Here is a 24,285-nt window from a genome sequence, read left to right as displayed (position 1 = left end):
TACATAGATATGTGAAATTGAGTATTTTATTGCCGTATCTTAAATGGCAGGCGCAGGCAGGGGCTGGGGGTGGGGAGTCTTCCCGCAGCCCCGAGGCTGTAAGGAACCTTTCTTTGTATCTTCTGGAAAAGAAGTTGTTCTTTGGAGAAAAAGGCCAGCTTGTCTGATTATAGGAAGGCCAGACCTCTTTGGGGTTCCAAAGGGGGAAACTTGGGGGCCAAATCCTGCTCTCACCAATCAGTGGGTTTAAAATGCCTTTTTTTTTTTTTTAATCTGTTTCCTTGGGACTACAAGGTGGCAGCATATGGGCGCCACCAAAGGCTTGTCTCCCCATCCCTGCCTACTGCTCTACCTGTGCCTGGGTGCACCTACCTCTTTCCCTGTCTTGGGTCTCTCTGCACCTCTTTCCTGCCCTGCCCTAAGAAGCTGGGTCTATCTGCACCCAGGTCCTGGAGTCAAGTTAGCCTGGGCCCCCGGGTCACCCCATTACATCATACCTGTGAGACAGATCGGGCTCTAGAATGCCTTGTCTCCCCACCTTGAACTCTAACCCTACCCATCCTCCACTCCAGCCCTGGCCCTTCATTGATCCTAGTGATGTATGAAACTCACAGGGGCAGGATTGTTATACAATTCTCTTGGAGGAAGGGCAACTCGCTTTTAAACGTTTTATACATGAGGCTTCCTGTATCTCATTGAGGCCAAATAGGTCCTGTTGCTTCTAAAAATCTCAAAATCTAGTGGCTCCTGGGGGGCTCAGACCAGTTCAGTTCAAGAGCTCAGGGTCTTGAGATCAAGCCCCATGTTGGGCTCTGTACTCAGCTGGGAATCTCTCTCCCTTTCTTCCTTTGCCCTGCTCACCAACACCCTCTCTCTCAAATAAATAAATAAATAAATAAATATTTTTTAAAGCTGAAAATTTTAATGTTATCCCCTTCCTAAACCTCCTTGCAGAACCTGAGGGGCAGAGGTTTCTGCTCAAGGTCATTCAGTGCATGTGGCAGGGCCGGGGCTAGAACCCAGTTCTCCAGCTTAGTGCCTCCCACCCCTCGGAGTGGCCATGACAATGACTCGTGAGCTGGGGTGAAAGATCTTGAAGCAGTTAGGTTGAGTCTAATACAGAGTTGGACCAAAAAGGGATTCTCTCTCGTCTTCCTTCTGTCCTTTCTTCCCTCCTTCTGTCCTTCCTCCTGCCCCTCTTTCTCCACAGTGGACTTGGAGCTGGAGTGGGTGACTCGGGACATGTCCTTTCCCCTCTCTGGGTCTCATTTGTCTCCATCCTGTTCAGTAACTGGGGCAGGAGTGTGCTTGATGCCGAGCTCCTCTAAAGATGCATGTGTAGTTCTGGAACTCGAGGGTCCAGAAAAAATGGGGCTGTCTGTGCCGGGATCTTGGGAGCAAGGCAGACACATGGACACCTGGGGCAAGGGGGTCAGATGAGTGGATGGGTTCAGACCTGGGCGGATGGCGCTGAGTTAACTTATGGAGACCACACCCTCTCCCTTTATTCTGCAAAGTGGGCACTGCGGTGACATGGCCAGCTGGACAAGTCACCGAGAAGGGTGGTCCAGCAGGGGCTGGGGAGGGACTGGGCACTCCACGGTACTCACTGTGGGCGCTGGTTTCCCTCCGGACACGATGCAGACCAGCGTGAAGTTCTGGGCTTGGTAGCGGCTGAAGGGGGCTGGCATGTCCGCGGCCACCACTTCAATGGAGGTGGGGGGAGCTACCCAAGAGGGAAGCACAGCGAGACAGAGGTTTAATGAAAGATTTGGGAAGAGTTTGCAGATGACCTATGATGGGCCAGGTCCCGGGGTGGGGGCTGGGAGCAGGAAGGGGAGGAAGTTACTCGACTCCAGCGGTGCCATTGGCATCAACTCTAGTGGGAACGATGTCCGGGCTGGGCACACAGGCAAGGGCTCTGCCTCCTGGGGCAGACAACCTGCTTGCGAAGGTTAAATGTGGACCATGCAGTTAAATGTGCAAAGTGCATCAGCGACCGGGAGGTAGAACAGCTATAGAGAGGTTCCTGCCCGAGCCTGAGGGAGTGACATTATGCTGTGATCTGAGGAAGCAAGAGCAGCTGGAGGACAAGTGTGGCAGGTGGAGGGAACCGCACATGCAAAGGTCTGCAGCATGTTGGCCCAGGGCAGGGGGTGGTGGGAGACAGCCCGGGGCAGCGGCTGGGGTGCCGTGCAAGGAGTTGGGGACCAGAGGATGTGGTGTCCAGGGGGCCTGAGAGATGTGCAGGGTGGGGGACAGCACCGCTGATGGTCGGTTAGTGCTTGCAGTGCTGTGCTGGGGCTGGGTCCTACCAGCTCATGAGACCTCACTGTGCCATTTTCAGGACTGATGTCAAGCAGTTGTTGGACTGCTGGTCCCTGAAATCGGCCACAGCAGGTGTCTTTACACCACGGAAATTGGCAGCCACTACAAATAAGGCTTTTTGTGTGTTTCCTTCCCCTGCCCCAGCTCCCAGAAAGAGGGTTTCCCAGCACACCACTGGTTATGAGTTTTTTCCTTTGTCCTGAGAGCAGTGGGGAGCCATGGAAGGGTTTTAGGCAGGAGCAGTGACATGATCTGAATTGCATCTCGGAGACTGAAAACACAGACGGTGATTCAGGCTAGACAGGCTGGCCATTTAGAGCAGGCTGATGACAGCAGAGAGTACATGACTTGGAGAGACATTTAAGGCCAAGCTGCTGCTTTCCTTTCCTTTTGGAAGTTGGCTTATCTTGGCTGGTCCCATCTCCCACCGGCTCTGCTCTGCCTGCCGGCCACCACTGGCTGGTATGACAAAGCCAGAGCTCCAGGGCACTGTGCGCTCCACAGCTGGAGCCATCGGGAGCTCCTGGGTCTGAATCCCAGATGTCACCCCACCTCCATGTCCTTGGGCAAGTTACCCAAACTGTAAGCCTCAGTTCCGCAATTCACAAAACAGGAGTCAGACTGGGCAGACGTCCGTGAAGGATGAGTGAGTTACTAGATGTGTAAAGGGCTCAGCACAGGGTCGGGAACTGCTCTTCTTAGGATTCCCACAATGGTTTCCCCAGCCCCTTATGTTCAGCCAGGGTAGGGGCTAGAATCTGAGAACTTCAGTTGGTCAAGCCTATCCACGTTATCTTATCCATCCTTGGGTCAAGAGCAGCGGCGGGGGGAAGCAGAGAGAAGGAATTGCCATAGGTCTTTCCTTCCTGCACTTCCTGCAGGGGCTTTTCACTCTAGTTAAGTTTAATTAAGTTTGATAAACATTTCCGGATACCTACTCGGTGCTGGGCATGGTGCCAGGCACCTGCTGTGGGCGCACAGTGATGAAACACAGTGACAAGAAGCCCACAGGCTGGGGCTGGGGGAGGGGGCTGGTGACAGCCACCCAGCAACTCTATTTTAAGGTCTAGTGAAATGAAGCCAGGTAGGAGCCATCCATTCATTCAGGCAGCCGCCACGCAGCCGCCACGCCACGTGCTGCTCTATTGGCAAGGGAAGCGGAATGAACGAACGGGAAACAATGGGAGAACAATAGATACAGAATTGTAATTAAGTGTAAGATTGTAGGAAACAGATGGTGAGTGGGGTAGGAATTCGGAGAGGGGAAACGCACACCGGAACACATCCATTAGCCAGAAGTCCCAGATTCTGCAATCTAACTTCTCAAACTCCAGCAAAACACCTGGGTCCCCACAGCAAGAACCGACGACTGGCCAACACGATGAGCCAGGAGCTGTTCTCAGCCCTTAGCGTGGGTGAATTCATTCCACCCTCCCCATCAGCCTAAGAGGCGGGTTTATTTAATTCCCATTTTATAGATGGCAAACTTAAGAGTTGAAGGAAATTGCTCAGGGGTTCACAGAGCCAGGATCTGAATACAAGCGCCCCAGCTCTGACATGAGGTTGTGCCACCCTGGTCTTTGGAAAGAAGAAAGGAGTTTGTATCTACCTTTAGCCCAAAGTATGCCCATCTGAGCCACCAGGAATGCTCATTTAGTGGCACAGCTCAGCCTTCATAGATGCTTTGTGATGCAGATCCCTCGGGAGCGCTCCCGTGGGTGGCTCTACTTACATCAGCTACCCCTGTGACAAAGGGACCGTGCCAGTTAGAACTGTGGCATGAACCTCTGGCAGCACTCAGGGTGTTTGTGCAGGTGTTAAGTGTACCCTGCAAGACTCCTACAGGCTCAGAAATGGCATGGCCACCTTCAGCGTCACTCATTCTTTCTCACTTTCATCCACACCCTTAGAACCTTCCTTATAGGACCGCTTTGAGGAGGAGACGGCAGGATGCTTCCAGGATGCCTGGCCGTGCACTGTAGCGGAGTTCATTATGATCTGTATCGCCGTTACCCGGGAGGTGGCGCGGGGCAGGGGTTAAAAGCATGGGCTGTAAATCAGACTACCCAGAGTTCAAGAAGCAGCTGTACCACGTACGTGCTGTGTGATCTCGAGCGAGTGGTTTGACCTCTCTGAACTTCAATGTCCTTATCCGTGAAATGGAATTACAGGGTACCTGTGATGATTGGATGGAAGGTGTTTTGAAAGGGCAACCAATATACGTCAGGGGCGCTGATTAGCAGTTGTGATTTACTAATGTACTTTCCTGAGGCTCCTTGCTACTGGGCCGGAGAATGAAAGGTCTCTGCCATTGGGGTGTTCACAGTTCAGTGAGAAGACCAGAAGTTACCCCGGCTGCACACCTTCCAACATAGCAGTCAGCTCACCCCATGTGGCTGTTGAGCCCTTGAAATTTGGCTTTTTTGAGTTCTTCTGTGTAAGCGTAAAATACGCACTAAATCTGGAAGCCCATTGTCAAAAGAATGTTAAATGCATCACTAATATTTTATATTGAAATATAAATTTCAGTATACATTTGATATGCTGAAACGATGTTTGGGCTCTACTGGACTTAATAAATAGGTTATTAAATTTAATTCACCTTTAAATGCTTTTCTCCGTGTGGTGATTAGAAAACTTACATATGTGGCTTATATGTTGTTTCTACTGGATCACACCCATCTAGACCTTCCATTTTATAGGTCAGTAGACTGAGGTCAAAGAGAGGGAGAGGTTTGCCTACAGTCACACTGTAAGTCAGTAGCAGAGCCTAGACTGGCACTTGGAACTTCTGAATGCTGGCCAAGGTTCTTTCCAGAGCATAGGTACCCCCCTGCCCCCCAACATGCACGTGCACACACACACGCATGCACACGCACTTATCACCACTCTGGAGATCTGCACCCACGTCACGCAGGCCGCCCACGCAGACAGACCCTGATTGGGAGATGTGTTCCTGTCCCTCGTTATTTTTCTGAGCAGGTCTTAGCAAAATGTACAGCTAATCAAGCTCGTAAGACAATAACAGATCTCAGTTGTATGGACAATGACACAGCAGAGCTGCTAATATCCGTGTGGACAGCCCCGGCTTCCCACACTCGCCCCACCAACATAGTCCTCAGTCGCTGTGTCCCAGGAAAATGTCACTCTGCATCTCGCCTCCTGTCTCCTGGTGGAGGGCTCCGAGCGAGCGCAGGCAGCCGGGGAGCTGTCTACACCTGGGAGCCCCTGGCTGTTTACAGATGCTTCCTTCCACACATCACATCATCCTCTCCTTCCTCCCTCCTCCCCTTCCTGTCTCCAGCCCTCCTGCCTCCGGCTGCCTCCTCTTCCCCGCCCCCCCTCCACCCCCACCCCATTGCCACATCTGCTCCCATACCCATGTGCGCCCCTTCCCATCTTCATGTCCGTCTTCACTCTGTCTCCCCAACCCCACCTCCATGCTCATCCCCATACCCAGCCTTCTTACATTCTCTGATCAAGGTCAAAGCAAGCACCCCGCTCTGTTCCCCATGCCTGTTATGGATGTGTGGCCCCCGGAACAGGGTCCAGTCCAAGGCAAGTGGCCAGCTGCTGGCACAGGTGTAAATTTCATGCAACTTCCTAGATGAGAACAATCCCAAGGTCCAAGCTGGGCTCCAGAAACAGCAGGATAAAGCAGGCCACTGGGCTGTGAGCCATGGGGCAGAGAATGGCAAAGAATCTACACACACCCCTGCCTTGTGGGTGTCCCTCTCCCCCACTCTTCTGCAACATGTCCAGTGCCCCCATCACGAGTGTCCCGTTGCTGTGAACCCTGGGAATGTCTCTTCAGATGCTGGTGCAATGCTCTCCTGGGTGGCGAGGAGGGGGGTGCCCACCAGCAATATTTCCCTGAAAGGACCATCCTCAGGGGATGAACCACGGAGCAGGCATCATTGGATCGGGAGGGGATGGGTCCATGGGGCTGAGAATCTAGCCTTGAGCAGAGCTTCAGAACTGACAAGGCACTTCCAGACACACGGCCAGCCCTGGACCAGCAGAACCTCCCCGGCTCTACATGTCCATGATCAGAGACCACCCCCCAGAAAACGCCCCTGAATCCCCGGACCCCACATCAAGTCAGCCAACTTCCCAGTTTTGTTTGACTTGGTTTTAAGCACAGAAGACTGCAGCGAGAAGTTCCCTGGACAGATTGTGTCTAGCATCAGGAAAAGTAAGGCAGCTTCTCGGCTGCCTCATCTGCAGCCATGGCCACGGCCACAGCCACCCTCTGCTGCCCCGTTCCTTGGGCCGCCAGGGGAGGGAGGGTCTGCGGTTATTTTATTCTTGACAGTTCACATCGACACAGCGAGGTAATGGTCGGGTGATCGGTTTTATGAAATTAACTCTGAAATATTGCCTGTCTTTTATCTCAAAAGCAGGACTTTGTTTCGGTCATCATAACTCACTTTGAAGGTAATATGATGGTTCTTGGCTCTGTAAATCACTCTGTAGCCTTTGGAATTTGGGAACACGAACCTGTTCTTACAGAAACCCCAGCAGGCCCCTGTCGAACTGCAGCTACTGGAGGCAAGTTCTCTCCCCATCCGTGAGGTCCTCCCCGGCCCCTGCCGGAGGACCGGCTCAGACAGAGTCACACCCAGGGTCCAGCGCAGGCTCTGGACCAACAGCCCATGGAATCATGGGTAAATTCGCTGACCCACCAGGCGCCAGTCTTCCTACCTGTCAAGTGGGTTCCATAAAACATACCCTGCTAACTTTTCCACTTCCAGGCTAGAGAGAAGCAAAAGAGAAAATGGACGTAAACCTTCCATAAGGACATCAACGTTCTGTACAAACGGAAAGGATTATGTATATGATCCCCCTACTGCCTACACCCCTCCCTGGGCTGAGGGAGCTTCTTTCTCTTCCAGGAGGGGCCAGTGTCTAGAGGAGGGGAATCAACTCTCCTATTCCCTGGGTCCCACAGTGTGACGGTTCTGAACACACTCCAGCTCTGACTACCATTTATCATGGGGCGGTAACCAATTAGATTTGGGGAGGGGTGGGGGAGAAAAAAGACAAGTTCAAAATTATATTATTTGCAAAAATCCATTCTTTGCTCTCAGCATGCCTGCTCTATTGACTGCCTTCCTTTCAATCAGCAACCAGTCATTATACCGTATCTTGAAAGAGAGAGAGAAAAAAAAAAGAGCCACCCACAACATAGATATGTCTGTGCCCGAGTCCCTCTAGGTTCCCTGTTTTAAATTCTTCCCTTTTTTGGAGGGGGTCCCCCATTTCAGTTTCTTTCCATCCTCTCTACCACATCTATAAGGTGCCGCTCAAAAGAGCACCTCCTCCAGGTAGCCCTCTAGGAAGCTACCCTGCTTGAGCCACACTGAGCTGCCCAAGGTTCCTCCTGCACCTCACTCCCCTCCCCTGTGCCCTGCACAAACCAGTCCTTCTGTGGGTTAACTCTGCTTCTTCCTTTAGAACTGTCCTCAGGTGCTGCCTCCTCCAGGCAGTCTTCTAGGACTTTGCAAGACTGGGTTAGGGCTTATCCTCTGGACAGCCAGAGCATTCTCCTTTTGTCATTCACACTGGTGCTTGTCATTCTGTCCTGGGTCCACATCTGTTTCTCCACGAGACTGTGCTCCCTGAAGTGTGGAGCTTTGTTCTTCCATCTAACCTCAGCTAGTGCAGGCCTGACACACGTGAGTTCAAGTTTAATTCCTGTTTCCTTCTTTCCTTCTTTTGTCTCAGCATGGGCAAGCGCACAGCCTGTTTGTGGAAAGGAATCCCATGAGACCTTATAATACTATGGACCCTGCCTTGCCTTGACCAAGGCCACCTTCTCTGTTACCATGCTCCAAGCACACTGAGAATCTGGTCCATGAACATCCTAAGCTCCTTCAAACCCCAGGGTTTGCATATGTTGCTGCTTTCTGCTGAGCTTTTTGCATGGTTGGGTCTTGCTCATCTATCAACTATCAGCTCAAGTGTCACCTCCTGATCTAAGGTGGACCCCCCCCCCCCTTATTCTCTGTCACAGCTCTTTGCTATTTCTTCACAAAGCCTGTCATAATGTTCAATTATTTCATATACTGGTTTGTATCTGGTCTTTTTCTCCGACACCCCCACTAGAATATGAGCACCAGGAGGGAAGGGGAGCCTCCTGTCCATGGTCCATCCCAAGCACCGGACACACAAGGATTCGCTCAGTAAATATGTGCCATGTGAATGAGTGAATGCATGGGGGATGGACCCAAGCACGGTGCCCTCCAATCCCTGCCCCATTTGGAAGGGGTTGAACTCTCTGCCCCCTCCAAGATCCTCCCTCCTAGCAGAAACCCCAGGAGGAAGCAGACCCCACCCACAGGAGGGGGACTTCAGCAAGAAAAAGAGAGGGGAAAAGCACAACACTTTGGTTTATGGGAAAATTAAATATTGAACTGAGTAGTAACAGCAGCCAAGGGAAAAAAAAAACCTGACAAAAAGCCCCCAAATGGAGCCACCATCAGTGACAAGAGAGATAAACGCAGCGTCTGTGCTTATATGGGCTGCAAAAGGCCCTGCTATGCGGCAGCTGCTGAGCCCACCCACCGCCCCCTCCAACTTGACAGTGGGTGGGAGTCCGTGGGCTGATGCGGTGGTGACGGACCTGGGTCTGGGTCATTGCCCGTGTGGGCAGGTACTGCCTGGGATTCTCCCTGCCCGGAGTTGGCTCGGGGGTGGGGGTGCTTCTGAGTGGACAGGGTCACGGGGGAACTTCCGGCGGCTGCAGGCACCATCCATCCACCCGCCTTCCCCTGGGCGGGAGCTGGCTGGCAGCGCCCGGTTCACCTGCCTCGCCCCTCCCCTGCCAGCTGTTGTGTTTTCGCAGCGGTGGAAGATAAAATTAACAACCCCAACTGGAGGCTCTGGCTGACTGCTCTGGGGGAGCAGGGCGGGGGGGGGGGGGGCGGGCCGAAGGGGGGTGCAGCATGTGAAGCGGAGAATCGGCGAGGCTGGGCAGAGCGGGATCCGACACCGGTGACTGCTGATAGAGAAATAAAATCCTGCGTGTGCGCGCTCGCACGCACGCACACTCGCACACTCAAAGTGGGTGGTGGGGAGGCCAGGCCACAGGTTTTAGTGTCGGACCTGGATGTGTATTCTGGTGCAAAATGATAGACTATACATTTCCCCTGGTGGCTCTCAGCGTGGACCAGCAGCATCGGCCTTACCCGGAGCTTGTGCAAATTCCCGAGCTCGCTTCCAGACCTGCTGCATCAGAACTGGGGGTGGCGGCGGGGGTGGAGGGGTGGGGACGAAGGGGGGAGGGTCCAGCCATCTGAAGCCTTCAGGGAGATTCTAATGCAGGCTCCACGTGAGAACCGCTCTTTTTGACTTTTGTGAGCCTCCGTCTGTTCACGCCGAAGTTAGGGGTAATAAGACCCACTCGGTGGTGGTCGTCTGTGCATCGAGGACTTGGTCCACAGTAGGTGCTCAGTGAACGCTGGAGATTATTACTGGCAGGGAGAGCAAGACCCAGGGGAATTAGTGAGGCTCAATCTGGTTGCTCCAGGCCCCAGAAGACAGACCAAGGGTAGAACTCTCTGGATGGAGATTACGGCTCTCTGCGCTGAGTCAAAGGACATCAAATCCCCAAATCCGCACCACCCCCCACTTCCAAGCAGTTCAATTTTGGGTTCATGCCTTGATTGGCTGCTTCTCAGCGGCTCCAGCTTTCTGATTGGCCTCCTAGGCCGTCAGTCCCCTTGGGGCTCTCCTCCCTGTGCCTGGGGTTTCTTGGCCGGAGGAGGAGACAGCGTGCTGGGTCGCCTCTCCGCAGCCGCTGTGGGAGGCAGGCTCAGCCCCTCCACGCCGTTGTAGTTTATGTGGCAATAGAGCAAATGTGTTCAGGCCCATGATAGGTGCCATTTCTGCGGAGATGAAATCTATGGGGTGTGACATGAATCCGTTTTAAATAGCAGCAAGGCTGGCTATTTGGAGGATGTTTTCAATGTATCCCAGAGGTATATATTACACACATGGGCGATTTCACCAGGTGCCGTATTTGTAGCTTTATGAAAGACGCCTGCGGAAGCCTGAGGAAGCCTGGGGACGCCCTAGTAAGCAGGGGAGCACACTCAAGATCTGGCCAGGGGCAGCGGCACCCAGCTCAAGTTCTTACTGCTCAAGTTCAAGTTCAGCCCATTCTGTTTCTCCCCCACTCCACGCCCACCAGAGAGCACTGAGCTGGAGCTTGGAGACCTCCCCTTTCCCCCTAGCAAGACCTCTGTCCTTTCCAGCAGAACTGAACCCCCAAACACCTGGGCCTTTGTGTTCTGGGACTTGGAACTGGGCTCATCCTTGACCTTGGGCAGCTGGCCCTGAAGTCACCACCCTCCTGTCCACAGTCACTGTCGCCCTTAGGCAGCTGCTAGTTTCCTGGTCTCATCCATAGAGCAAGGATGATATTGGTGTCATTGGTCCACGGAGGGCACTTGTGGGGACTGAAGAACATAGCAGGTGTCCCCCCCCACACACACAGCCAAGCTCCCAACAGAACCCCAGCTCCCGACCCCCGCCAACCCCCAGCTCAGAGCCCTCTCTTCCAGTAGAAGATTTCCCGGGGGGGCCCCTGAGGCTGAGTCTCCCTACTCTCTCAGCATCTTAGAATTGATTTCTTGAGTCAGAGGCCACTTGCTTCTCATAAAGCCAATTCCGGGGCGGGGATGGGGGGGGGTGGGAGGAGAAAAGGCAGGAATGGAGCAGAGGAGCTGTGCAGAAGGGGCATTTGGTGGGATGGGGATTGTGCATGTTTTCTCCCCAACATTGTACAATGAAAATTTTCAAGCCCAAGAAGTTCAAATAACTGTCCAAGGACCTCTCCTGCCCCCACTGCTCAGGTTCTAGGATGAACATTTAACTGCACTTGTTCTGTTGCCCATCTATGAGACTGTGGGAGAGGCAGAGCCAAGCTTCATTGCCAACAGGATGGACCCTTGGCTGGGATAGAGGGGCTCGATCCTGGGGAGGTGGCCTCAGAGATCCGGCATAGGCGGCCTGTCCCTCTGGCCTTGCTGGGGCCCCATCTCTGAGCGCTCTAACTTCGTCCTTCCCCAGGTTCTGCCCTGCCTCTGTCCTTTCCTCTGTAAAATAGGGATTGCAAGCAACAGTCCTTAGTCATATGTGCTAGCACCTAGTCACAGGACCAGTGAGTCACAGGGCCATTGTGAGGACGGCCTGAGCTCCTATCTGTGAAGTGCCTAGCAGGACACCTCATGCGGGCGAGCCCATATTCCCACTGGCCATTCCGTTTGTGAACAGCATCTTCCATCCCTGGCCTGGAACAGCATCTGGCCTCTGCCTACACTGCTCACTCTGGCCGCAGGCCTGGGAGCTCCTTGCGCTAGGGATGCGAGTTCATTCTGCTGGCCGGGGCCTGAGCGCGGGGAGCACAGGGCAGTTCCCAGCAAGAGTGCTCTGAGTTGATGTTTGCAGGGGTGACTGTTGGGGAGGCAGATTTGCTCAGTGAGCATCCCCTTCTGCACCTGAAGTGGAAGGCCCACTGAGTCCCCAGGCACAATGGGTGGGGTGAGGGGTGGGGAGGGCCCTTGATCATCATCTATGCTCATGGTGGTCATTCTGTGACAGGGTCCATGATAAATGCTTTTCTGCATTAGAGCCTCACATAACCCAGGAAGTAGGGATTATTATGCCTATTATATGGAGACAGAAACTGAGATGTTCAAAGGCAATGATCCACAGCTCTTCGGCCAGCAAAGACCAAGGCTAGCTCTTGAACCATATCTGGCTTAAGTCCCCAGTCCAGGATCACAACCCTGCACCGCCTGGCCCTCCATCTCACCAGCTCTGGGCTTTCTCTCAAAGCGTTGCTCTCCTCTGCGATGCAGTGACAGGGCTGGACCACGTCACTGCTCACACGTGAGGCTCGGAGGGGGGCAGGTCTGGAGGGAAGCGACAGCAGGAGGGGTCAAGGTGACCAGCTGTGAGGCAGTGGGACTTATCAGCAGAGAAGGGCCAGCCCCTCCCTCACGGGGATCCTCAGGAGCTGGGGGTTCCCTTCCGATGGGCCTGGGGGCCACAGGGGAATCAGTGGGGAGGGTATGGCTGGACCCAGCGTGCTGGGTGAATACCTTCTCTACCCTAAATTCCCCTCCCAAATCCCAGGCCCTTCCAGCTCCCATGACATCCCTGGACACATGTTCCTGGATTCAGGGGCCTGATCTGGCTTCACCTTTCCTCTCTGCCTGTGGCCAAACCTGGTAGACAGAGGGCAGATGGGGCCTGCGGCAGCCTGGCACAAGAGAGGAGCACCTTCCCTCCGGCTTCCGCCAAGACTGGCTTGACGCAGGCTCAGGAGCCAGGCTGCCGTATCCTGGCTCTGCCACCTCTTAGCTGGGTGACCTTGGCAGGTCCCTGAGTCCTGCTGTACCTGTTTCCTCATCTGTAGTGTAGGGATCGTCCTATCTCCGGGATAGGGTTCGAAAGTAAGGTTTTAGACCCTGGTCTGGCACCTGGCAAGCTCTGAATAAATGTCATTGTCCCCAATGTGGCTGTGATTACTCTCAGGGTCACTGCCCACTCCTCACCTATGCCTGGGGTCCTGCCATGCGGGAGTGCTCCCCACTCTGCCAGACTTTCCTGCTCCTACACTGTTGCCTATAGGGTTCCTTCTGCCTGAAATGTCCCTGTGGGTCTGCCCCCATCCTACGGGGCCCAGCCATACACCTCCTCCTCCGTGAAGCCTTCCTGATTGCCTCCGCCTAAAGGAGACCCTCCCCTGGGAACTCAGCTTGCACTATCGCCCCCCCCCCCCCCCTTATTTTCCTCCTGCTGGATTCTGGAAACCTGTGCTCTTCTCTGGCTCCCTCATCCTTCAGGGATTCCTGCAGGACAGACAGTAGGTCTCATATACTTCCATTGTCCCCAGAGCCTAGAGGTCAGGCTCGGGATGCAGAGACAGGGGCTGGGGATCTCCATGTGCCATTCACTAGCCACAGGATCGCAGGGAAGTTGTTTCTCTCTCTGAGACTCAGGCTCCTCGTCTGTAAAATGGGCATAACTACAGCCACTGTCTCAGCGGCATGCGGGAGCATCAAACAGGAGCGTGCTCACGAGGACAATGCCTGGCACGGTGCTGCTTGCTGCTGCCGTGAAGATTATTGTGATTACTAGGTTTATCGGTTTTTAAGATGATTGCTCCCAGGGACTGAGTGAGGTAAACCCACCCTCCTCCAGAGGGGGAAACTGAGTCCAGGGATGCTCTTCCAGCCGGCAGATGAGACAGGATGGCTGACTCCTAGGCCAAACCAACCTGGCACGTGGAGTTGGCCTCAGTTTCCCCTTCTGTACAGGAGGCGGTGGGATTCCTTCGCTCTCCCCAGGAGAGGCGGCAGGCAGCAGACCCTGCTCCAGGGGCCGGCTCACAGTTGCCCTGCCCTCCCTCCCAGCTCCGATACAGCTCTGTTAACACCTGCACCCTGGCACTCCAGCCTGCTCCTTAAATCACGGGGCCCGAGGCACTGCAGTTTCAACGGCAACGGCCACATATCACCTGTAATTAAGGGGCCTGTCCCAGGGAGGGGAAGTTTTTCTGCTGGAGACACTAAATCCAGCTCCCGGTGGTGAAGGGGATAAAGCATCACACTGACCTAACACTTGTCAAGGCTTAATGACGCCCCCGTGGGCCAGCTCCGGGGGGGGGGGTCATGTGGTGGGAGGTTGGGGCCGAGAGGAGCTGGGAGTAGGTGGAGGGAGACAACCGTGGGACGGATACGGAGCCCCTGGTCTGGGGGACACCGCAGGAGCACCACGCAGGAGCAGGTAACAGCTGCCGGGGGGCGGGGGGCAGCCCCCCTGCCTGCACAGTGCCAGGGAGCAGATGGGTCTCTCCAGCTTGGCTCAAGGGGGCACAGTGGGCCCCTCTGTGAGAAGCTACACGGGGGCTCCTTAGCAAGGCGGCCTGGGTTTGAACGCAAGCTCTGCCACTCGCTTGCTGGGCAACCTTGAGCAAGTTACTTAACATCTCTGGGCCGGGTTTCCCATCAGAATGGGAACGACAAGGCATCTGTCTCCTAGAATGGTGAGGATTAAATGAATTAATATATTTCATATCCTGGAGCCAGTCTTGGCCCCTGTAGCTGCAAAATTCACCTTTATTCTGGCATACCTCCCACATGACAGCTGTTCCCCCAAAGCGAGAACACACTCATCAGGTCTCAAAATGCTGGTCGGAGCAGGACTTGTACAAGTGAGGGATGAATGGGCGAACGGTCTGCTTCCCTCACAGGACGGCTGGTGACACCAGCCCTGTGGCCCCAGGAACAAGCTGCACAAAGCAGTACGCAGCTCGACGAAGCTGCCTTCTTCCAGCCTCCCTTCCCCGTCGGAAAGGTCACGCAGCTTGTCCGTCTCACACCCGGAGTACCCTCCGGAGGCCGGGTCTCCACCCCGGCTCAGGCCCTCAGGTCCCCACAAACTTTTGGGTTCATACTCTAAGCTTCCCTTCATGAGCAGACTCGGTCTTCTCTTCTGTAAAAGGGGGACACTGATCTTCCTGACTTCCCAGAAGGCTGAGCTGACGGGGCAGCCCTATTATTCCACACTGTCCCTGTTGAGAGGAGCTCTGGTCTCTGGCCTAGGCCCATACGGCTGTCATATTGTCCCCCACTCAGAGAGGAGCGGTGTCCCTCCGTCTCCCTGGCAGCCTCACACAGAGGGAAAACTGGGGGCTCTTCCTTGCAGCATCCCTGAGCTCAGATCCCAGCCCACTCAGCGCTGTGGGATGTTCGGTAAGTTCCCTACCCTCTCTGTGCTGTGCCCAGTGCCCACTGAAATGGAGGCAGCATAGGGCCAGCCTGCGGTGGGGAGACTAGGGTCTGGACCGGGTTTTGGAATGTGCTGGGCCTGTGGCTGAGTGCACAGTAAGCTGCCGTCAAGGGCATGCCTCCTTTGCAGGCCCAGGGTTCAGACAGGGAGGGATGGAGGATTCCAGAAGCCTGTGCAGGAGGTGGTCAGCAGGCTTGGGCCTTTGGGGCTGAAGCTGGGAAGTGACTGTCCTTGGTCGATGACCCAGTTAGCTCCAAAGTGCTCCTCCGAGCCCCAAACCCATCTGTCTGGCCCCTGTCTGACCTGGCTCTTAGCTGGTGACCTGAGCTAGCGGGAGGCCTGAGGACGGGCGGGCAGTATCTTTTCTCCGGGTCCCTGGCCAGGTGGAGGCTCTCCAGGCACTTAAGTGTGCCATCTCTGAACATGCTCTCACATCCCTCCTGGAAGACCCTGGCCGCCCTGGCCCCAGTCCTCCGGGCTGTAGACCCCTCCAGCAGCCAAGCCCTGCCAGCTGTCTCAGATCCCCGAGGCCCATGGAGCCGTCCCCTCAGAGTCTCCCAAGAGCAGTAAGGGGGCCTGCAGATGTCCTTAGGACCACAGCCTTGCCTTTCCACCCCAAAGCCCATCTCTTGCAGTCACCGTCTGCTGAGCGAGACCACAGGTCTCACCGGTGCCTTCTTAAGGACCATCTCCGTCCAGGGCTGGGTCCTGCCACGTCCTCCCCATCTGGTCCTATCTTTCCGATTGGTCCCCATGTCCTGTGGCTTCTGTCTGGAAACGCCTCACACGTCCAGCCTCTACGGCCCCCGCCCTGGGCTGGGCTGGGGCTGTCTCTCCCCCTCCCGCTGCCTGCCCTGTCCTCAGAAGCCGCTGGCAGACCCAGGCCTTCAGCTCTCTCTAGCCCCCACCCTCAACAGCCCCGTTTCCAGATGATGTAACTGACGCTGGGGAGGGAAGCAGTCTCTCACAGCGGGACTATTGTGAGGGGGCCGGTGAGGCTGCTCTTTCCTGGTGTCTTCTGCAGGGCAGTACGGGACCCCATAGTCCTCACTGCCTGGCTGGGAGAGCTCCCCTCGGCTGCCATCACTTCCTGCGGCCCTGACCCCACTCCCCGGCCCCGCGGACACTTCCAGGGTAGAGATCAGGACAAGGTGACAGTAAATACATCACCCTTTTTGAGAGCACTCACAGTGACCTATGACACAGGACATTTCCTGTCCCAACTGGGGGAGGGGGCTGGTGCTGCTGTAACCCCCATTTAGCAGATGGGGAAACTGAGGCTCAGGAGATGAAACAAATCACTTGCCAGTGAAGGGCAGTGGCTCTGCTGAGGGCTTGAAGCCAGGCTGCCTGGCTAAATCCAGCTCTCCCCTTGATGAAACAAATCACTTGCAAGTGTAGGGTAGTGGCTCTGCTGAGGGCTTGGAGCCAGGCTGCCTGGCTGAATCCAGCTCTCCCCTTGCTAGGCCTGTGCCTGTGGGAACATTTTCTAGGCTCTCTGCTTTCACACTTGTACAATGGGGAAGGGAGTCGTGGGCCTCCCTCAGAGGGCTCTTAGGACAATGAGTTAGCAGGGGCGGAGCAGATCTGTGCCCGGTGTGCAGTAAATACTCAAAAACATTTGCTGCTTTTATTATCGGGAATTCCAGAACTGGGTTTAAAAATCTATGGCTGAACCCAAGGCCCATCCCCTTCGCCACTTCCCAGCTCTCGAAGGAAGTAAATGAAGTTTCCAGTCAACCTACTTGAATAGAGGAATGACTCTTCATGCGGGTCCACGCAGCCCTCGCCCAGCTCCGATCTAGAGGATCCCGGGCACTCACGTCACTCACCCAGAGCCAGTGGGAAGAGGGACAGGGAAGGGTGGGGGCTTAGAGGTGGGTCTGCCGGACATTTGCTTGGGAAACAATAGTGCCCAGACCTGGCCCTCTGGACCCTGGGGGGCATCTAGGGTGGGAGGTGGAAGTTTGGTTTCCCCTCTCCCCCTCAGCACCCCAGACTCCTCTGTGGCTCTGGCTTGGATCCCAACCTGCCCCCTATCTCCTCCTCCTAGTCCTGAAAGCAGCCTTGCTCCCCAGAGCCTGTGGCCACGGCAACTGCCTAGGGCCAGTTCATACAGTGTGAGCCCAGAAGGCAGCTCCTCCACTCAGGCTCCAAGACGAGCAATGAGCCGATCATTACCCACCCAGCAGGCATCATGAGCTGTGGGGAGGGCTTCGTGGCAGCCCTGAGTCTCGCCTCCCACCTACCCTGCCTGGGGTACCCCAGGGATTCTCAGACCAGCGGCCTCCCTCCACAGACCTAAGCTGTCTCCTGGACTGCCACATACTCAGGGCATGCGCTGGATCTGCCCGGGAGACGCACATCTCCCCATGGCCGTGCTGCACACAGGCAAGCGTCTCGAAAGAGGTTCTGCTGGTGCCTGCTTTCCCGCTAGCATCCTTTACAGGCAGAGCTCTGTTTCTTCCTTCTGCTCAGGCCAATGGCAGCAACACCAGGTCTTTGAGGGGTACAGGCTCTGCCCGAAGCCCTCAGATCTCCCAACACCCTTGGAGCCACAGACTTTTCTTCTTCCCAGGTCACAAGAGGCCCTTGACATTCCAATTATTGGTCCTGGGAACGTGCTCCTTTTTCTAGAGAGGAGCACAAGGCTGGGTGTCCAGAGGATAAGGTTCAGGAATCTGGTCTTAGAAAGCAGAGTTCCAGATCTCTAGAAATTCTAGTTCTGGCCTGGCCTCATGGATGGGAGCTCAGTTCTGTCACACGAAGTAGGTTCTTTCCCCTGGGAGCTTTGACCAGCCCTGGGGGAGCTTCTTTTCAAGGGAAAGCTTGAGGAACTGGTCCCAGGAAGACTTCCCGGAGACTTGCTGCCTCAAGTCAACAGCTGGGGAGGGACAGAGCCAGACTGGAGATGGCCAGATGGCTTTAAAAAGCATCAGAAATAACACACGTAAGGAGAGATGTATAGGTCAATGGAACAGAATAGAGACTCCTGAAATAAATCCTCACACTTATAATCAATCGATTCTCAGCAAGGATGCCAACACAGTTCAGTGGGGGGAAAGAAGAGTGTTCAAAAACGGTGCAGGGATGACCAGACATCCACACGCAATTGATGGAGGCAGAGGGCTCCTCCACAGAATGCAGAAAAATTAGCTCGAAATAGATGAGAGTTTTCTGTCTCCTAGAGTGGCCAAAAGTCTGCAAGAAGGCATAGGAGAAGAAGGTGGCTCCTACCCCTGCCGTCGTGAAGAAGCAGGAGGCCAAGAAGGTAGTCATTCTCCTGCTTGAAAGAAGGCCCAAGAATTCTGGCATCAGACAGAACATCCGGCCCTTGGGGACCTCACCGACTGTGTCAAATGACCCCGCTCCAGACTTTAGAAATGTCTAAAAGTGCCTCCTACGATTAACTAGTTCAGGACTGCCAAAGGGCTCCTCCAGTGCTGGCCCACAGATTCAAACTGGAGACAAAGCCAGAGAAGAAGCAGAGATTGCTGACCCCGGGCTGAGAAGAAAGCTGACGGCAAAAGGGAGGTCCCCACTAAGAGGCCACCTGTCCTCCCAGCTGGGGTTAACATGGTCACCACCTTGGTGTAAAACAAGAAGGCTCAGCGGGTAGTGATTGGTCCTGCTATGGATCCTACTGAGCTGGGTGTCTTTCTGCCTGCCCAGTGGCGTAAGATGGGGGCTCCCGACTTCATCGTTTGGCAGAAGGCCAGGCTGGGGGGTGTCTGGTCCACAGAAAGGCCTGCACCACTGTTGCCTTCACGCAGGTTAACTGGAAAGGCCAAGGAGCTCCGGTTAAGCTGGTGGAAGCCATCGGGACTGATTACAATAACAGATATGATGAGATCCACCGTCACTGGGAGGCAATGGCCTGGGTCCAGAGTCAGTGGCTCTCATTGCCAAGTTGGAAAAGCTAGAGGCCACCAAAGGACTGGCCACCGATCTGGACTGAGTGGACGCTGTTGAATTTTCTGTACATAAAAGTAATAAAAAGTTATCTTTCGGGCAGTGTCAGAAAAAGGAAGGAAGGAAGGACTGACGGACAGACGGAGGGAAGGAAGGAAGAAAGAAACCGTAAAACTGAATGTTAGAGTTTTAAACTATTAAAACTCTAAGGAGAAAAACAGGAGTAAATTGTGACCTTGGGTCAGGCAAAGCCTCCTCAGCTAGGACACTAAAAGCACCAGCAACAGAAAATAAATGCAGGGAGTGAACTTCCTCCAAAGGAAACCCTTTCATCCTTCAAAGGACACCGGTAAGAAAGAGAAAAGATAACTCACAAAAGGGGAAAAGATATGCAAATGTTACATCTGATAAGGCCCTTCTATCTGAAATAAAGAACGCGTGCAGCTTAATGATGAAAATCACCTAGTTGAAATGCTCCTGCGATCTGAAGGCATTTCTGCAGAGAAGGTATCCAAAGGGCTCCAGAGCACATGAAAAGATGATCAACATCATTAGCCATTAGAGAAACACAAACCAAACCCACAAGGAGAACCAATTCACATCCACCAGGATGGCTGTAATCAACAAGACAGGCAGTGGGAGTGGGAGTGGGTGACGGTCTGGAGAGATGAGGACCCCCAGGGTGCTGGAGCGAAAGCAAGATGGTGCCGCTGCCTGAGGTCCCTCTGAAGGTTAGACTCAGAGTTACTGTTCGGTCTAGCAATTCCACTCCTCGGCATACACCCAAGAGAGCTGAAACTATATGTTCACACAAAAACCTGCCTGTGAATGTTCCCAGGAGCATTACTCGTAACAGCTGAAAAGTGCAGATGTCCGTCAACTTGTGACTGTATAACAGAAATGTCGAGGGATGCCTGGGTAGCTCAGTCAGTTAAGCCGCTGCTGTTGGCTCAGGTCATGATCCCAGGGTCCTGGGATCGAGTCCTGCCTTGGGCTCCTTGCTTGGCAGGGAGCCTGCTTCTCTCTCTTCCTCTGCTTGCCACTCTGCCTGCTTGTGCTCACTCTCTCTTTCTCTCTGACAAATAAATAAATAAAATCTTAAAAAAAAAAAAGAAGAAGAAAAAGAAAGAAATGTCGTGTAGCGTACAACAGAATAGCACTCAGCCATAAAAAGGAAAGAGGGACTGATGTGCATTCCAATATGGATGTAGCTTGAAAACCTTACACTAACTGAAAGAAGTCACAACAGCCACAAAGACCATGTATTATGTGATTTATATGAAATTCATATGAAATCCACAGAGATTATTATCCAAAGAGATAGAAGGTAGATTGGTAAGTGTTGCTTGGGTGGCTCAGTTGGTTGGGCACCCGACTCGATTTTGGCTCAGGTCATGATCTCAGGGTTTGGGGATCAATCCCTGCATTGGGCTCTGCTGTGCTCAGTGTGGAGCCTGCTTGGAATTCCCACCCCCCCACTGCCCCACCCCTCCCCACCATTCATGCGTAGGCTCTCTCTTTCTCTAATAAAAAAAAAGAGATAAAAGGAAAGTAGATTGGTGATTCTTAGCCTGGGGTGAGGGATATGGGATGGGGAGTCCTTGCTAATGGGTATAGATTTAGAAAATCTTCTAAAATTGGTTGCACAACCAGAAGTGTTTGCACAACTCTGTGAGTGTGCAAAAAACCATTAAATTGTACACTGTAAGCGAATTAATTATATGTTACATGAGTTATAGCTCAATAAAACAGTGTTTTAAAAAAGGAAGAAAAGCACCCAGATGCACTTAATAAAAATCCAGTAAAACGTACTGAAAAAAATAAAAAGCAAGCTATGCAAAATTGATTAATAACTGCTTTCTGCAGGGGGACCTATCTCCTGGCCCCAGGTTTTGAAAGCATCTGGTCTGGTTTGGTGCCATGAAGGCCTTGGGCTCCAAAATTCTACCTTTATCGGCCATCCTCATTTGGAAGCCTACACAAGAGACACAGGGATCCCACGAGAGAGCATTTTCTTAGTGCTTACTAATATGTCAATAATAGTCGAGCAGAATGGGTACACGTGGAGGATGTCTTTGCCTTTGTTCTGCCGCTGTCTGGCTGGGTGTCTTTGGCAAGTTCCACACCTATCAGTTTCCTCATCTGGCAAAGAAATGGCAGCACCCATCTCCCGGAGCTTTAGAGATTATGTGATAGGTTAGTCTAGGAAGACCTTAGCCCGGTGTGCAGCATGTTCATAAAGGCTCAGCAAAGGGCACCCCATGCGCGTGGGAGTCAGATGGCAAAATCCTCTTCTGATGCTACCTCCTGGCTCAGCGACTACTGTGGGCCAAACTGTGTCCCGGAGAAAGATGTGTTGAAGTCCTAACCCCCAGCCCCTGGGAACGTGATCTTATTTGGGAAAAGGGTGTTTGCACATGTGACCAAGTTCCGATGAGGTCCTTGTACATCAGGGTGTGCCTTGATCTAATGCCTGGCGTCCCTAGGAGAGGGACGTGTGGACACAGAGATCCAGAGCACAGAGGGAAGCTGCCCTGTGAGGATGGAGGCAGAGCTGGAGGGAGGTACCCAGGAGCAGAAGAAGGCCAAGGACTACTGGCCACCACCAGGAGCTGGAGGAGGCAAGGAAGGATCCCACCCTAGAACTTTCAGAATGTGGTAGCCCTGCTGACACCTTGATTTTAGACTTCTGGCCTCCTGAACCATAAGGGAATATATTTCCGTGACTTTCAGCCCTGCAGGGTGATCATTTGTTACTAACATCCTGGAGGTATCAGACAGTGGGGTCAGCCTGGGCTTCTGCCTCTGTACTGTGAGCTAGCCATCTCCCCTGATGGCACCTGAGCTCCACGAGGCAAAGGATTCCTCCTTCTCCACTGCGTCATCAGCACCTGGAACTGCACTTGGCCCTGGGAAGATGCTGAGTCAGACAGCGTGGGATTAGGTGCATGAATACCTCAAGTCCATGCACCCAGGCCTCACCTTCTTGGAAGGCCTTGTGGAGCATCTGTTCGAAATACCCCCCTTGCCCCAGGCTGGACCTGCCTCTGCTTTGCTCGACCACCCTCTGACACCCACAGGCTCCAGTGGTCTCCTTGTTCTGTCTGCCCCCTCCTTCCTGCCTGGTCTGGCCCACGAGGACCAGGAATTATGTCTGGCTCATTACTGAAGCTCAATTCCATGATGTACAACAGCCCCTGGAATGTACTAGGTGCTCAATAAATGTCTGCTATATGAATGAACAATGAAGGCTGGATGAATGAATCCGTGAGATTTGGAAGGCCTGCAACCGTCGAATCCATTTTAACAACAACAACAACAAAAAAACCCTTCTGATGTTTTTACTAGAAAAACAGTTCAGTACTGGACTTGTCCATGTCACAAGTGGGCACTGACCTGGATTTGGACCCAGGGTTGCTGGGCTCCAAGGGTGCTCCTTTTAGAAGGTTTGAGCAGCAAGGGTCCCAGGGTCGAAGTGGATGAGCGGTGCCCACGGGGCCTGGGGCACAGGAACCCTCTGAATTTTTGAGTGCCACGTGTTCCTGGGCAGGGAGGGCTCGGTCTCATGGAGACCCCACCCCCCGCTATCTTGTTTCTGCATAATCCCCCCTCCCCCCCCCCCCCCATGCTTGCTTGACCTTGTGTTATTAATGGCCTTTGTGTCAAAGGTAGGGATGTGTCCCTTGGGAGCTCAGAGCTGCTGTTAGGTGCACCAGCTCTGGGCTCGGGGTGACCTGGTGGACACTTGGGGGATCCCCTTAGCCTGCAGAGCCTCCTTCCTTCTGTGAAATGGAATGATGGTGCCTATCTCGGGGGACACTCGTGAAGGTTGTGTGATCAACAGTGTGGCGGCCATGCAGCCTGTGCTTGATGGAAAGTGGCCTAGATTTTTCGCTGCCGGTTGAGAGGGCCCCCTCGGGGGCAGGCCTGTATGGTGAGGGGGGCAGAGAAACCTTGGCTATTGGCCTCCTGGCGGAACCAGGAGAGCAGCGTCTCTCAGCACTGGCGGGGGTGGGAAGTGTGGGTTCCCACTTAATTGATTGTAACATCGCACCCCGAACATGCTCCCCGCATAACCTGCACCCCCGAGAAGAGCCTCGGCAATCCTTCCGTGACTGTGTATAATGTGTTCCTGGGGCCCAGCACGCAACTTTCAAATTGGCTTACAATTTATCTGCAGCTTGGATAAAAACATTTTAATGACTGTGTGCGGCACGAACCCTCGGTGTCACCCACAGGGCTCCCAAATGTCTTTTCCCACCACATAGCGGGGATGTTATAGGCGTGAAATTACAGCCGCTCTCACATTTTGATCTGCACCCCGAGGCCCGTGGAAACTGCGCGGTAGAATGTGCTAGATGCAGATTGAGTGGCAGAGGACGGGAGGCTGGCTCAGGAGCACAACTGTGCTGGGCTGGGGATGCGTGCGGGGGCTGTGGGACGGGCCCCGTTTCTCGTCTCCCTTTCCCCCACCGACTTAGGAAGTTTCCCTTGACCCCCAGATCAAGAAGGAAGCTGTCTTGCCCCACAGCTGGTGGCCACAGTCCTCAGGGTCCGTTGTTGGTCAAAGGAGACCCCAGCTTTCAACAGCCTCCCCTTGCTTGGAGGGAGCGTGTTGGTGCCTGCGTGTGTGGTTGTGTGTGTGCGTGCGTGTGTGTGTGTGTGCGATGAGCGTGTATGCCATGTCACAGGCCAAGGCAAGGAGCAGGTTATAGAGCTTCATGCCTGCCCTGAAATATATTCAAAGGAGTAGGTCCGGGAGGGGGAGGCAGAGTCACGCAATTTTCAAGTCTTTCTAACTGTGCCTGATGTGTAACCGGCATGGTCCCTATTTGTCGTGAGAGAGGTTATTCGCCGAGCCCTCGGAAGGTGCCGGGCGCTGGGCTCAGGGAACTCTATCCTGGGGATCATCTCACGGAATGGCCCCACCTTGGCCAACCCACTTCTTTTCTGAGACTGGGTCTGGGCGACAGGTGCCGTGAGGTCATGGCTCCCAGGCTGATGTGGGCTGCTGGAGCACAGGAGCTGCACAGGGGACACACCCTCACAGTCAGACCCCTGTCTCTCCCAGAACACCCCACCCCCCAACCTTCGGGGTCTCGGTGAGCCACAGAAGGCATGCCGCTCTGCTGCTATGGGACGGGGACGGCCACAGCCCTGCAGGCCCAAGCAAGTCCTTTCCCTTCCCCGAGACTCAGCCTCCATCTGTGAGTTGGGGACGGCAGTAATCCCGACCCAGAG

At 54.1% G+C, this 24,285-nt stretch overlaps 1 protein-coding gene and 1 pseudogene across 1 annotated transcript in view; one reads left to right on the top strand and one right to left on the bottom strand.

The window, feature by feature from the left end:
* Positions 1–24,285, bottom strand: part of IGSF21 (immunoglobin superfamily member 21) — a 234,012-nt gene that overhangs the window by 11,831 nt on the left and 197,896 nt on the right. Inside the window, exon 5 of the mRNA XM_059374901.1 lies at positions 1,611–1,726. Coding sequence (XP_059230884.1) covers positions 1,611–1,726 — 116 coding nt within the window. The remainder of the gene's footprint in view (positions 1–1,610; positions 1,727–24,285) is intronic.
* On the top strand, positions 18,299–19,090 carry LOC132001515 (large ribosomal subunit protein eL8-like; annotated as a pseudogene).

This window comes from Mustela nigripes, chromosome 14, assembly GCF_022355385.1.
Source record: "Mustela nigripes isolate SB6536 chromosome 14, MUSNIG.SB6536, whole genome shotgun sequence".
NCBI classification, from domain to species: domain Eukaryota; kingdom Metazoa; phylum Chordata; class Mammalia; order Carnivora; family Mustelidae; genus Mustela; species Mustela nigripes.
Note: the sequence above shows the minus strand (reverse complement) of the source record. Positions and strands in the feature narration are given on the sequence as shown.